This window comes from Sebastes umbrosus, chromosome 19 (assembly GCF_015220745.1).
Source record: "Sebastes umbrosus isolate fSebUmb1 chromosome 19, fSebUmb1.pri, whole genome shotgun sequence".
Taxonomy (NCBI): domain Eukaryota; kingdom Metazoa; phylum Chordata; class Actinopteri; order Perciformes; family Sebastidae; genus Sebastes; species Sebastes umbrosus.
The window spans coordinates 14,389,340-14,404,329 of NC_051287.1; the positions used below are offsets into that span (position 1 = coordinate 14,389,340).

Consider the following 14,990-nt stretch of genomic DNA (forward strand, 5'->3'; position numbering starts at 1 on the left):
TATGAGCACAAGCTGCAGCAAACATCCTCTCTCGCATTTCTTATTTCTGTAATGCATTGCACTTCACACAGAGTGGTGTGTTAGAAATATACTGTACATACAGTAGGAGTTTATAACTTTGCTATTGGATTCACATTTAACCATTAAAAACACCAGGACAACAAATATGGCCCCTAAGACATTTCTTTGCCTTCTTTCTCTCGTTCTTTCTGTAATTTTCTTTCTTTGAATAATTAGATATCCGCACATTTTTCTAATCAGACTTATCGTTTAAACATTTTCAGTATTACTGACAGAGAGTAATTTAAGTTGGCTCTTTTGCATTTTACCATCTGTTTCCATTTGGGAAAAAAACCCTAATATGAAACATGCCTTTTTCTGGAAAGACAATGACTTTGACAGTTCTTACTTTATAATGTCTGTTAAATCTTGAAGTTGTTTTATCAGAATAGTTTGACAACTGTTGTTTGGATGATTTTGACCTGTTGCCCAGAGGACACATTCTTCAGCACTATACTGTAGTTATCCAGTATTGTGGAGGACACGCTGTAAATGGAGATGGATCTTCTCGCTCTGACAAAGCCTCCATGTCTTCAAAGGCATGTACAGAGTGTGGGGTCGATGTAAGCCACCAGTTGAATATCTATTGTAAATGGAAATGAGGACTAAATGTGAAATTAACATGAATCAAATATATAACTACTAGGGCTGGGACGATACACCAATCTCCCTATTCGATACTATCGCGATACTTGGGTGCCGATTCGATATGTATTGCGATTATAAATTATTGTGATTCGATATTACGATTAATTATGACTTTTACTTTGGAAAAGTAAACATGTTTGACTTTCAGCATGTACAGTATGTAGTCTGACATGTCCTGAAGTCAAATATATCAGTCATTGTCAGGCATTATTTATTCCCTTTTTTTCATGTAATGTTTTATACTTCTGGTGAATATAATCCGATCAGATTTATTTCTGTATACTGTATGTGTTTTGTATGTACTGTACCGTTTGTTAACACCTTATTTTGAAAACCGGACTTGCATACTTCCTCTAACTTCTCCAAGTCCGTCAGCTCCGTTCTCTCTCTTTATACAATATGTAAAACCCAAAGTGTGTCCATACTTTACTGTATGTGTAGCGTTTACCACTTTGGATTTTGTTTTGGTTGACGGATATGGAACGGATATGACATCACGTTACTCAGACTATAACAATAAAAGCGGTAACTTTTTTTCTACCTCCACATAGACTCAAATGAAGCAAATATATCTATCTGGCATTAAACAATCTATTTCAAAATTGTAAAAAAAAAACATTGTGATACCTAGGTGAATCGATTTTCTTTCCCCCACCCCTAATAACTACAACGCATCCATCTGGCCTCTTTTCACCTATACTGTAATTTTAGATCAGAGTAATTTCATATGGCATAAGCACGTGCTCTAACATACAGTCGAAACATAGAAGCAATTGGTATCTGTGTTATGTGTGTTTATGAATGAGTGCTGTTGCTACATGTTCTGACCTTTTCAAAGATTTATTTGGTGTCTTTGGTGATCTTTGAGGTTTTGTCTGTTTCACCTTCAACTTAACATTTTCAGCTCACAGCTATTTTTACTTCTCTAATCCATGTATCAACAATTTTTTTTTTTTCGGATATTTTGGTTTCTTAAAATCCCACTCTTGTTTCTTTTGGCTGCTGCTTATTCACCCATCTGTTTCTTTCCATGGAGAACTGAAGTGTGGTCACGCTTTGGTCACGCTGTGGTTTTAAAAATGGTTAAGAGATGTGGTGATATGTAAACCACAGGCTGTGGTTTTTCTGCCTCCATGCCTCTGCTTCTCTGTATATCCAAGACTGCTCTAGTTGTATTCAACATGTTATTACATTCTACCCAGAACAAATATATTTAAATAATATGATAGCAGCACTTTGCATAAAAAACACCCACTACTGTGAAACAGGAACTTCTTGACAAGTTAATCAGCTAATTTAAAGCAATTGAGTGTGTGTTTAAACTCTGTGTGCATTTTTTGTCATAGCTAATTGTTATTCATCGTTTGGTCGTTTGAAGCCTTAATTTATTCTCCCATAAGAGAAAAGAATAAACCACTAATTTATCAGTCCTGAAGGACAGCAGCTGGCCAGAGGAAATGTCCGCCTGCACCAGTGAACACACCGCCATACACCAATCCAGTCATGTTAAATTATAAACAGCTGCAGCATTCAATGTTAATAACACATTTTGGAAAAAGGGGCTTCATGTTTGGTGGCTTTTGGCAGCGCAGATGTTGCCCCCTCCATTGAGTTTTGCTTGTATGCTGCTGAATTTCAATATTTGTGTGTCAGTTGTAATTTAATCAGTGTGTTTGTCCACCTGTCAAGACCATGTTATACAGCAGTTATAGAGCTACAGGCCGGATTTCATTTGCAAGGAAACATGCACATGAATAAGCGTCATTTTAAATTATAATTTGAGCTCACCAATGCTGGCTGATTTTTATGTGCAATCCCTGGACAGAATATTACATTTCACAACATGCACGTATTAAAATAACATGAAAACCACAAAGCCTCAAGTGGGCTAACATATGTCACATACCACACATCTCTGTAAGCTTACACACTGCATTTAATGAGAACATATGAATCAGATTAAAGGAGAAATATAATACAGTAACTACCTCACATGTAGACATAAAAACCAACTTAAAAAATTACTTCAAATAAGTAACACAAATTATTTTTTTTAAGGTTTTTTCAAATCAAGTTCACAAATTAGATCAACACAATTGCTTTGAAATTGAGTTGAAAAAACTTAATTCATTTGAGTGTTACAAATTTAAGTCATTTTTTAAAGTTTGTTAACAATACTCTTTGTTCAGTGTCCTAAGGATGTCACCAAGTCAATGCGAAAATTCTGAAAAGGTGACAGTACTCGAGTAATGCAGGTACCGTATGTGATCAGTGCTTGAACCTAATGGCGTCCTGTTGTCCTGGGGACAATAGAAAATGTGTTTGGGATTCAGTAAATTCACTATTGACGCGTCCAGGGGACCCACCATATTTTTTCCCTGATGATGCTACATTGCAAGCAACAAATCCATGTTGAAACCAGTAGGACGAGAGATGTTACATTACTGATGATTTCAATTACATTAGATTACATATAATGCAGGCTCTGTTCAGTAAAAAGTAGTTTTGGGCAAAGGTAAATTCTAATGTTATCATGTTAAATGAAAAATGTAAAATGTAGGTTTTGGCGAGAAACTTGAATAAATCCAGTTGTTTGAAGGAGATGTTTTCACAGCAATATAAAATAGATAATAGAGAGGGAATTATGACCTGTTTAACTTCCTAACAAAAACCAGTATGCAAACGGTAATAAAGGAGTTTATATTGAAGTACATGGAATCTATTGTTTTACTTTTGTTTTTTACCGTGGTATCGAATTGGTGTCAAGAATCGTGGAATTTAACTGGTATTGGTATTGACAACTAAATTTCTGGTATCACGACATCCCTACAGTGTACAGGACAAGGCTTATATCAGATATCCCGCATTTCAATTTTCATGGAAATCCATCCAGTAGCTGTTAAAATTGTTATATAGACATTTCACTTAAATCCACAAATGTCAACCTCATGGTGGCACCAGAGGAAAAGCCAGGTCATCACCAAAGTCATTAAGATACATTGTCTAGAAACGATGAATATCTGTTCAACATTTTTCGCCAATCTTTCAAGTAGATTTTGAGATGTGAAAAGTGACCAGTTTTAAGCTGTTGGTGGCGCTAAATGAAAAGTTAGGGGATCACAAAAGTCTGTAGGATTCATCCTGTGAGGATCACAAATGTCTGTACAAAATTGCATGGCAATCCCACCAAAAGTTGTTGTTAGATATTTCAGTCGAGACCATTGTGGTAGACTGACAGCATGGCTAAACACAGGGGATGTAGGAGCAGTAATCCAGCACATATTTACTGGTCAAACACCCGTGACAAAAACAGATCATGTAAGCCGTAGATATCAAAATTCTATGAATCCAGTCTTCTGAACGCCTCTCGTAGCTTTGTCGCACTTCATTTGATGCTCCCAAGTGTGCTTGCTGTTAAGCCTTTTCTAGCTCCTTGGTAAATTACTGTATTGATTTCTCTCTCAAGTACCGGCTTGAATCCCCAGTGTTAAGTAGTATGAATGGACCCTAGATTGATTGATTGATTGAGAGCTCTTTTTTATATTGTACTTTATGTATTTCTCGTTAAATCAACAGGAGGAGGTAGTGACACAGCTACACAACTACTGAAAGGTCTTAGCTGAGAAAAAAAAAGAACATCTGCTTTTTGCATCTATATCTTTATGAATATTGTTGGAGTGAACCTTACATTTCTACATTGTGATGAAAGATGTTCCCTTTTAAAAGGCAAATAATGTCTCACAGGTTGCTGTTGATTTTAGTTCACCTTTTCAGGAGGCCAGTTCTTCAGGGACCAGTTTTCCTAAAATCCATTTTGCACCATTTGCATAATTTGGCTATTCATAGTGCAGTGCTTTATTTTTTAGCAGTTTTTTTTCCACTCTGTTAACGTAATGAGCTGTTAAATCTGTTAATAATAACAAATTAATTCAATTACTAATAATCCCTTCAAGATTCTTTTAACATTTCCCTGCAGTGGAGGTTGCACGCTTTCAGAGTAAGCTCAGTGTTTGAAGGGGATTGGTGATATCTGGCTCGTGTCCAGTCGAATGGTTTGAGTTAGAAACACATGGAAGGACTGATGGCGGTTTACTGTAACAGGCCACAGACAGCTGTGCTCTGTATAATTTCCTGAAGTGTCAGTATCAGAGACATCACACACAGCTCCGCACTTGTCCTTCGCTTTTTAACTGAAAGTTTATATAAATGAAAATTTTGAGTTTCTCAACTAAGAATATGGCATAAAAGCAGACAGATTTCATTATGGATTACACTACACATTTTATAACATATGGTCAGAGTCAAATCAGATTTAATCGTGGAACACCACTGAGGAAACGCATCAAAGCGAGGCAGAGGCCCGGGCTGCCGCTGGTATAGCAGAATGGTAGTGTTTTGGCTCCAGCTGTCCGCCAAAGCTGAGCCAAGCTGAAATGCTCTGCTGCAATGAGTCTCATTGAAAAACTGCTGGTTTTGTTGGATTATGTTGCAGATGCCAGCGCAGCAGGAGTGCTGTACATGGCCAAGGTAGCTGCTAACAGCAGATGGATCGTAGAGCTAATATGGGAAGAGGTCCTTATTTCAAGTGAACCTTTACTGACACACAAAATGTAGACATTATTTAGTTGCTGTGTATCATAACAGTAATAAATTCCCTACATGGCTGCATATTGGTCAGACAGGCAGGGACACTTGTTTACTGTTTTTAATTTGGGATGTTAATGTGGGCTCACTGTTGTGAACCAAACACCCAAGACAAGTGAGTCTCTTTGGAAGAACACTGATTAAGATAATAAGGATTTTTTTTCTGGAGTGGGCATACAGTTGTTTTTAATGAATAGTTCTGCATTTGGGGAAATACACTTATTTGCTTTATTTCCAAGAGTTAGATGAGATCGATACCACTCAAAATGTGGGACATCGTCTCAATATGTGGGACATGGGACAAGGGATAAAGGGATAATGTGCAGTCCCTCGTAAAGTGGAACACCTGGTCACCCTAATGTACAAATATGAGAGTGGAATCAATCTTCCCATCAAACTTTCTACAAGAAATCAAATAAGTGTATTTCTCAAAATGTTAAACTATACCTTTAACAGAGTACAGTAACCACGATGACTTTTCTATAACTAGCAGCAACAGTTCCCTTCAACACGTGACTTTATTGTATTGCTACATGCTCTGACAGCATATTTTCCAGGCCTTCCCATTACCATTGTGCCACAAGAGAGAAAATGAAAACAAAAAGGGAAAGAATTAAAAGCAGAGTTTTGAACTAGTGACATTAAATTGAGCGATGCATTTGCACAATTTTCTAACCAGACTGTGTGTTTGTTTTAAATGAGGGGCCCCCTTACCAAGGGGTATTGTATCAAAGCTGTGTGACTGTCTCGGGCCATGAACACTGAGTTCAAACAGTCATTAACCGATAGGTTATGTTAATGTACCATGTTAGTGATCAAATGGGGCGCCATTTATTCTCTGGGCAAACGTATATATGCTCTCACCCTTTATACAGCATTGCAGAGAGCAATTTATTTTAAATGGAAAAGAGGGGATTTTGTCCATGAGAGGATATTTGTCATGTAAAAGGGAAACTAAATTGTTTTTATTTTGCAGAAGTAATATCTTGTATCCCAAAATAATGCCTCTGTAACGTCATTTTCCTTTCCAGTTGCTCTGTTTGTGGCTTCCTCCCTGCATTTCATTTACTACATTATCATCTACATGTGCACTATTTCTTTTCCTATCAATCCTGTCAGGACTTCAGCAGAGTTGGAACATCTAGTTAAGTGCAGGATTCGTGACTGGGTCATGGTGTGGTCGACACTCTTTTTAGTGTTTTGCATATTAAGATACAGTCAGATGACTACATGTAATGTAAAAGGGGTTGATTTTAGTGAATAACCCACAGAGAAGTGTCGCTCTATTGAGCCTTTTAGCCTCATTAAGCTCACAGTTTTGGTTTCATGGATTGGTTGATGTCGCTGTTTTCCTGCTGGATATGGAGGTAGGCTGTTGTTTTCTAACATTAGCCAGTTGTATAATATAATTTGTCAGGGCTGTGTGTCTGGCAGCTTGTCTTGGAGTTCTTCTGTTGCTAACGCCCCGTCCACACAGGGAACGTCAGTGGCGCGTGGCGGCTGCAGAACCTGTTGTTTTTTATTTTAGCGTCGGACGCCTGTTGACATGGTCGCGCTCCTCTTACTGCCCGCGTGAGCGCGTGGTTCACAGCAACAGACAGGGACAACGATCATTACTACAGTTTCGATGTCTACATATCTGTAAAATATGTCACAGACAGTGAAAGTGATCTTTTGACCGTATATTGACATCATACCAGCAACATTACTACACTTTCAATGTATGTATCTGTAGAATATGGACATGAAAAAAGTAAAGATTTATTTTTAAATCAACACTTCCTGCTTTCATTTCAAAATAAAAGCCCTCAAGCGGATTTTCTGTGGACAGAATTCCTTCATTTGTTAACACAAGGCTTTTATTCTGAAATATTTGCAGGACAGTGTTGTAGGAAATGCAGTGACTTGCACGGCTCCATGAATGAATAAAGTACCGGATTTTGATTGTGGATTATTACTATTATTTACATATAAGTTATTATATAATTATAAGTGTGTGTTTATCGGTCACATATTCTATGTGGTGTCATCTTAGTACAACACTAGATACCGTTAGATATTAAACACATTTTATTTGCGTTGTCGAGGTATTGTGCCAGTAACAACTGTCTCTATTCCACCCTCCTTATACATTTGAGTGCTTGCATGAAGCTCTTGAACAGCTGAGTTATTGTTGGACCCCTCAGTTTATAAAATGTCCCTTTAGTCTTTACACTGAGTTATACTGCTAAGTGCTCTGGGGTTATAACTGTTGTCTGTAATGGCATGCCTCCAACCGACAGATATCAGCTTGTGGAAAAACATATTTCTCCAACATTGTTTACGTCTTATGGCATCTCCAAACAATCGCCTGTAATTATGTTTTAATCGCTGACAGTAATAGGACATAATAGCTGAAGTAACAGCAACACAAGAGGAATGTTGGTGCATTCAAAATCATGACTAAAAGTCTGCCACTATCGAGGAAATGATGGTCTGCAACAAACCCTGATGTCTGATTCCTTCCTTTTCTGAGTGTAGTATTTTTAGCAGAATAAATGACCTTTCCAAGTGTGGAGTTTTTTCAGTTTGGAGTTTTGGAAAACACAAAGGTATCCCGGCGTTCCAAAGACGTACTCTCTGTACTTTGTTTTTTTAATGTGTTCCTATAAACTCGTTCTCCTTGGGGGGGGTTGTTTTTTTGGCTAGAGCATTTGCAGAAGGAACTGTCCCTCTTAATATACTGTATTTTGTCTAGTTCTAATGTGTTTAACTTTATTTCCTGTTTGTCATGACGACCAGTGTGTCCTTACAGAAATATGGCACATTTTGACATGCTGGAGTTTTATTTCTAAATGACACAATGTGAATATCCAGAACAAACGTCCAAACCAGGAGGCCTTACAAACTTTAGTGCACTTTTGTTCATTTGTTTATATTGCACTGTGGTGACCCTGAAACTGCAGAGAGGGAGTCTGATGTTTTTATGCGTGTGCGTGTGTGTTTGTCTGCAAGTGTTTCTAAGCATAACTGAGAGAACTTAGAACTTAGAACTTATACTGGTGATGGTTATCAATAACACACAACATTAGATATCCTATCCTCTTTGTTATTTATTACACTAGTGCGGTACACGTTCGGAGTACGTGCCCATCCTGAACGGGCTGATTGCTTGGCCCCTGGAAGTTCTGTTTGCACTGTTGTCAAGAACTGTGGTATGGCTGCTTGTACCCGCCAAGTGTGAAGTTGATTGGGTGAACGGTTCTCGAGATATGCGAAGGGCAGTCACATATACACAGACAGAGATTCCTTCCTTTATAGTTAGATGATGCTGCTACATTGCCACCTATTGGCCAAATGGCGCCAAATTTGTCATGGTTACTCATACATCATATCTACATATGTCCACCTAATGTGGTCGCAATAGCACAAAGCATTCAGAATTTTTTGTAATATAAGCCCTGCCCACAGCATTTGAGGTAACTTTGAGGGCTAGCTATAGCAAAACTGTATGGAACATCAAAAATCCCCAAAAATTACTTTTTCCAGCTTGGTCCAGAGATTTTCTTTACCAAATTTGGTGACGATTGCTCAAAATGTTTAGGAGGAGTAGCAGAAAATCAGATTTGGAAATGGGTGTGGCTTACATGGATAGTTCCGTCTGGACCCATAGCACCCAGTACAAAATTAAATTTTGTTTCTGAGACTTACGGTTCAAAAGTTACAGGTCAAACGTAAACTTAATTGTTATAGTGCCACCATCTGGTCAGATTTCACCACATTTGACACTACACTCCTTTGGGCCCTGAGCAATACACCCGCCAAGTGTGAAGTAGATCGGATGAGCGGCTCTCGAGATATGCGAAGGACATACGCACAGACAGACAGAGATTCTTTGCTTTATAGTCAGATTTAAGTAGTAGTACATACAAGTAATGGAATGAGGAGTCTATGATGTCTATAGGAAGAGGAGACAGAGCACTTTGTTTAATCTAGAGCACTTTTTGGTTCCCTACTTTTTACTGCGGTAGTATTCATCAGTCAGAGGAACATATTTTGATTGCAGTGTAGTGTCAGAAGTTTTATTTGAATATGTCTGTTTTTTGACTGCAGAGTGCGTTGTGATAAGGTGACGTATGACGGTAGTTCTTGAAAACTGAACTTTGAGCCTACAATAGAGGATAACGAGTGAGCCTGCTGTGTAGATTTGAGAGTGAGTGGAGCATTGATCCTTCTAGGGGAGACTACAGAATACTAAGAAAGCAGTATACATGAAAAGATGAACAGTTGTGTTGTGGATTATCATTTAGTCCAGAATACCAGTGCCAGGGTTTTGGATTTGAAATTAGCAGCTAAAGAGAGAGGGCGAGTTCAGTGAGGAGGCTACATCTGGATGAGCTGAAGGAGCTGGAGGCTGAAGGAAACTGCTGCAGTCCAGACTACAGACTGAAGACTGAGTTATCGTTGATGAGGAAATGTCTGATTCAACAGATGGTTTTGTGCAAACACACTGAATGGGTTGTGCCTTTGTTGCAGGTTTTACACAAGAATCAGCTGACTTAGACTCATACCAAATGCTTGGCAGTGTAAACCGGAGCCCACCGTGATCTTGACAATAGCAACATCCTGTTGGAAGGGTAAGATTTTCCTGGGAAAAAAGCGCAGCTTCTTCATTCTTTGCCTTGGGCTGCAGTTGAAAAGTCTTTTTTTGCTTAGGAAGGTTCCTAACGGAGTGAAATGAACCGGAAGTATCTAAGTAGCAACCATGATAAGAGCTGTTCGAATTCTCTAAATGCTAAGGAAAGGTGCTTCAATGCTTCCTTTCTTATCTCCTTTAGCATAGGGTACACCGGACCATCCTTTTACGAAAGGAAAGGAGAGAACAACATCCCACAGTTCCTTGCGGCCGCAGCATTTAAAGCAACGCAACCATTCCTGATAACAAACAATATGCTCATCTTGTATATTACTTTCATACGCTCATATACTAATTGGTTAGTGTGTCTTTTAAGTCACTCTTAATCCACACCGTTCAGCATGAGCAGGCTAATCAGTACGAGTGTGGAAGTTGTGTCCTCTCCACTTGGACAAACATCTTCTCTCGAGTGGAATGCAGACATGTGATTGTATATCACGGCTAGACAAATAAGCCTCCGCTGAGCAAGACTGCATGTGTTGTCTCACAGCTGTGTGTGTGTTTGTGTGTGTGTGAGATACCCTTTAGTTTTGTAATTGTTATTCCTGTTAGAGAGAAGAGCATGCTGGGATGTGATGCCGAGGGCCTCTTGCGAAGGTGCATGCACTGTATGCATCATCCTTGTGTGCAGCTTTTGCTCATGCTATAGTTGCTTCCACTTTACGTAACTCGTGTGTCGGTGTGAATTAGTGTGTTTCATTACAAGACAAAGCCAGGCCAGGCCGGTCCAACATGTTGGTTCAGGGGGGGTCCAGTGTTTATAAGGTAATTAGAGTGCTTATGGTTCACCCTGGGTAACTGAGGTCAGACTAATCTATGTCTAGATTTCAGGGAGGCCCCTGTAAAATGATATGGATCACTGGCAAAATGAAATAACCTTTAGGTGAAAAAAGCCACAGGTGGCATAACAATCACATTGTCTGTCATGTGCTCATTATGAACAAGTGCGGGACTCAAAGTTTAGTACGTCTGAAGTTAAATGTCAGTCAACAAGCTCATATTGTGTGTATATGTGTGTGTGTGTTACTCTGGAAACTCATTGATATTCTTGTCGAAAAGTGTCACGAATGCTTTTGGGATATCGCTCCCCCCTTGTTCTCTCACTCATGAATATGAATGAAATCCACATGTGTTTTGATTTTGTTTGATTTGCATGAAGTACACGAGCAACTGACGAGCTCGCGCAGCATTGTATTCTTAGCTGTTGTTATGTAAGGTGCTGTGCATAATGACTCAGCATGGTCTTGCTGAATATTATAAAGAGCTTCATCTCTAATTACCCATGCTAAAAATGCCAAAACAACAAAGGCGCATTCATATCGTGCTCTTTGACTGTCCCCTAGTGTGTCGCTGTGGAGGGTGATTTAGATCTGAGCTCTCTCTGCTGTTCAAACACACTGAGAGGAGCTGAGGTCGACTGTTAAATAGCCTTTTTGAGAATCAATGCCAGATATTGACTCAGACTTGTCTGAATATAAACAAAGCGGTTTGGAAGTAATTATGTCCTTTTTGATTTAAGCATTTGTGCGCTGTAGCAGAGGCTGGAGTTCATTCACATACTGCATTTACAAGAAGAGTTTCTTCTTAAAGAGTTAAGCTGGCCTTCATCATGGGAAAATATTACCATTTCACCCCAAGCGACTTAAACACTTATCATTCTGGAAAGGTGTGTTTGGACTGCAAGCACTAATTGCAGACTTTTTTTTTTTTAGTACGACTGCAGTGTAATAGTTTGAATGTTCTTCTAACTGGACAATAAAACCAAATTTAAAAAACAAATTTCAGCGCTGACATCTGGTATGTGATGAGAATGTTATTTTCATGTATCAGCAGTTTATCGCCGAGACCCTCCATATCAAAGACCTGACAGATTTTCCATTCAGACCCCAGACTATAAATCGCGTAGTTGGTTTGAGGTTGTTTTATTGCTTTAGTGCATTGACCTTCAGCTTAGTATCCATCACCCAGTGTCTTTACTAGGCATGTTGTTTTAACTTTCAGACATGTCATATATCATTACCATCTCGGTTTTGCATGTCTACCTCTCCCGGTCTGCCTGTTTTCATGTCCAAGTGTCAAAATAGAAAAGGTTATCAAAGGGACAACACAAAGAAATCATCAATTTTAAATTCAATTTGTCTGAATGGAAAATGCCAGATAAAAATAATGTAATTTTGTTTTAAAAGTGCTTTAATCTGCAAAGTAACCAAATATTACTTAGACTTGTTTACTTAATGATGTAACGAGAGTAAGTACAATAAGGTAGAGTATTATATGGCCAATAGGCATTTCCCTAAATGATAATTTAATAAAGATACAGTTCAGTAAAAAAATTAACTTCAACACAGATGTGAACCCAGTTTCCATGGGATGTTGTTGCCTCTCTCGTGATCTTCTGGAGACGGACATAGATGTTTATTTTCTCATGATTGTTCAACTAACCCTGGTTATTTTGGTAAGCTGGTTATTTGCTATAAGTGGGGATGTTATTGTGACATGAAATATTGGGTCACACAGGAAATCGTCCTCAGATCAGCTCTCTCTCCCACCCACAAACACCACAACATATGCTGAGATGTAGTTTACTTACACAAATTTAAAGACAGACACAGAAACAACTTTCTGCACAAACGCACTCTACTCTTACACTTTATTTGAGTTTTCATCTGAATTAAGCTTTAAAATGAAAGCATTCAGGTTCTATGTGCATGAATCTGTGTCTCTGTCAGTACGTCACTCATTGTGTTTCACCAATCAATTTGATCAAATATTAGAACAACACACAATACAAGCCCACAATAAACACAGGCATACAGTATGCACTCAATGAAACACACGAACACTTGTGCACAAAATTGCACACAGTATATTTAGATGCACACTACATGTGGCCTGCCCCCACCTCACGGAGGGCCTCCTGAGTGTCAGCCTAATTGTTTTAATCAAAGACTTGAAATTAGATTGCTGCAGGTTAATATTCTTCAGCGGGAGCCTCAAGTGCAGTGAGGGATGTTCTTAAGGCCCCCCTTCAGGTAGTAAATATTACGTTGTGTGAGTGAATAAGTACTTGGCTGCTCTGTATATCCTGTACCCTTGAAAAAGACTGTAAAAGCAAGGTAGACCCATTGGATTGCAGCGTTGCAGTCAGTGATTTACTTTGTTTTACCAGGATTATATTTCCCTCCTGATGTTATTGCAAAAACAAGCATGACCTTTTTGTAGACGGGTCATTTGATTCATGAATTAAATTGGAAGTAGCAAATGGAAAATCTTACTGTAAGAAAATGATAAACTGAAATTAATAGATCCTGTGATACACACTCATTCTGTTCCAAGTTTCTAATGGACCATTTCAGAGAGAGATATCTCAGAAGGCAATCGGAAATCTGTCACTTTAACTGTCAGATAACATATTCTGCTTTTCTTACTCTTCTACAACTTTCCCCTCAATTGTTTTCCTCATGTGTCATTTGGATCGCTTTATGTCTCCGAAGGTGTAGTGTTCAGTTTTGAGTCACATTAGCAGAGTAGCTTTGGGGATGACAAGTCAGACCACCACTTACTTTGGTCCAGACTGGAATATCTCAATAACTATCGGCTGGTTTGCCATGACATTTTGTACTGAGATTCGTTGTCACCAGAGTATGAATCCTTCACATTTTGTTGATCTCCTGACTTTTCCTCTAGCACCATGAAGTTGACATTTTGTGGTTCAATGAAAATTGGTACATACATTCACGTTCCCTCTCAGGATGAAGCAGTAACTTAGGTGATCCCATAACTTTTCATCTAGTGTCATCATCTGGTGAAATTATTAATTTGTCTAATACTTTGGTTTATGACCAAATACCTTCAAAACAAAGGAGATCAGGGGATGTGTTTAGTGCTAATTAGAAAATTGTTAGCACATTACCACACTAAACTAAGATGGTGAACATACTTGCTAAACATCAGCATGTTAACATTGTTGTTGTGGGTATGATAGCATTCAGCCACAGAGTCGCCAGCATAACTGTAGAGTGTTGTTCTCGTAGAGGGTTTGTGGTTGAGCGTAGATGAATCATATTACATATACAGTAAATGTATAAATAAACTACATCAATAGTTTTTCAATGCTGGTGAGCAGAGAAGGGAGAGCCTTCATTATATAGAAATAACCAGACAGGCCCATCCGAATGCCCCATCATCATAACTGCTCCTGAATAAAAGCTGTAAAGCATTACAGAGTAATCGTTTTTCAGTACCACTATCAAAGTGAGTGTGACTGCACTATATTGCCATCCATGACTTCATGGTGTAATTGGATTTTTTTATCACCTCCTGTTTGAAAGCAACACCTGGTAGCACTTTTCCTTAACGCCGAGTTCGAGCGAGGGATGAATAGTACCTCATGATGATGTGACTCGGGCTGATAGAATATTGCAACAATATGTTATCGTGGAGATGGTATTATTGAAACTGAACAGAGATGAGGAAATAATGAAACAGAGAAGATGTGAAAGGAAAAGCTCATCAGTTTGTTCACTTCATATCATGTCAAGTTGTTTTCTCTCTCATCTACACACGAACATAAACTATTTGGATAAAGAGTAATTGATCTATTCATTTACCATGGCCTCTATGAAATTACATAAATATTGCCTTTCCAAATTCTGGAGAGAATTGGAAAGAAAAAAAAGTACAAGTGAGCAGTAAAGAAGCGACAGAAACAGAATAGATGAAGTGTGAAATTCAGTATTTGGTCAATAATGAGGGACTCAATGTGATTGTTACTTTGGATTTGTCTTCTTATACGTATGTCTGTTTGATGTTTTACAGAAAGAAATGTTGCAAGGGATTCAAGTTTGTGTTGGGCCAGTGCATTCCTGAAGGTAGGGACAACTGTTTGGAAGTCTGTCTTGTGTATTTGTGATTATTTTGGAATTCTCTCCCATCATGTCCCATAAGGTCTTTAGTCCTTTAT

At 38.5% G+C, this 14,990-nt stretch overlaps 1 protein-coding gene across 2 annotated transcripts in view; it reads left to right on the forward strand.

Moving 5' to 3' along the window:
- The window catches only part of ccbe1 (collagen and calcium binding EGF domains 1), a 38,970-nt gene that overhangs the window by 9,895 nt on the left and 14,085 nt on the right, over positions 1-14,990 (forward strand). For both annotated transcript variants that reach the window (XM_037753772.1, XM_037753771.1), the window contains exon 3: positions 14,846-14,898. In XM_037753772.1, coding sequence (XP_037609700.1) covers positions 14,846-14,898 — 53 coding nt within the window. The remainder of the gene's footprint in view (positions 1-14,845; positions 14,899-14,990) is intronic.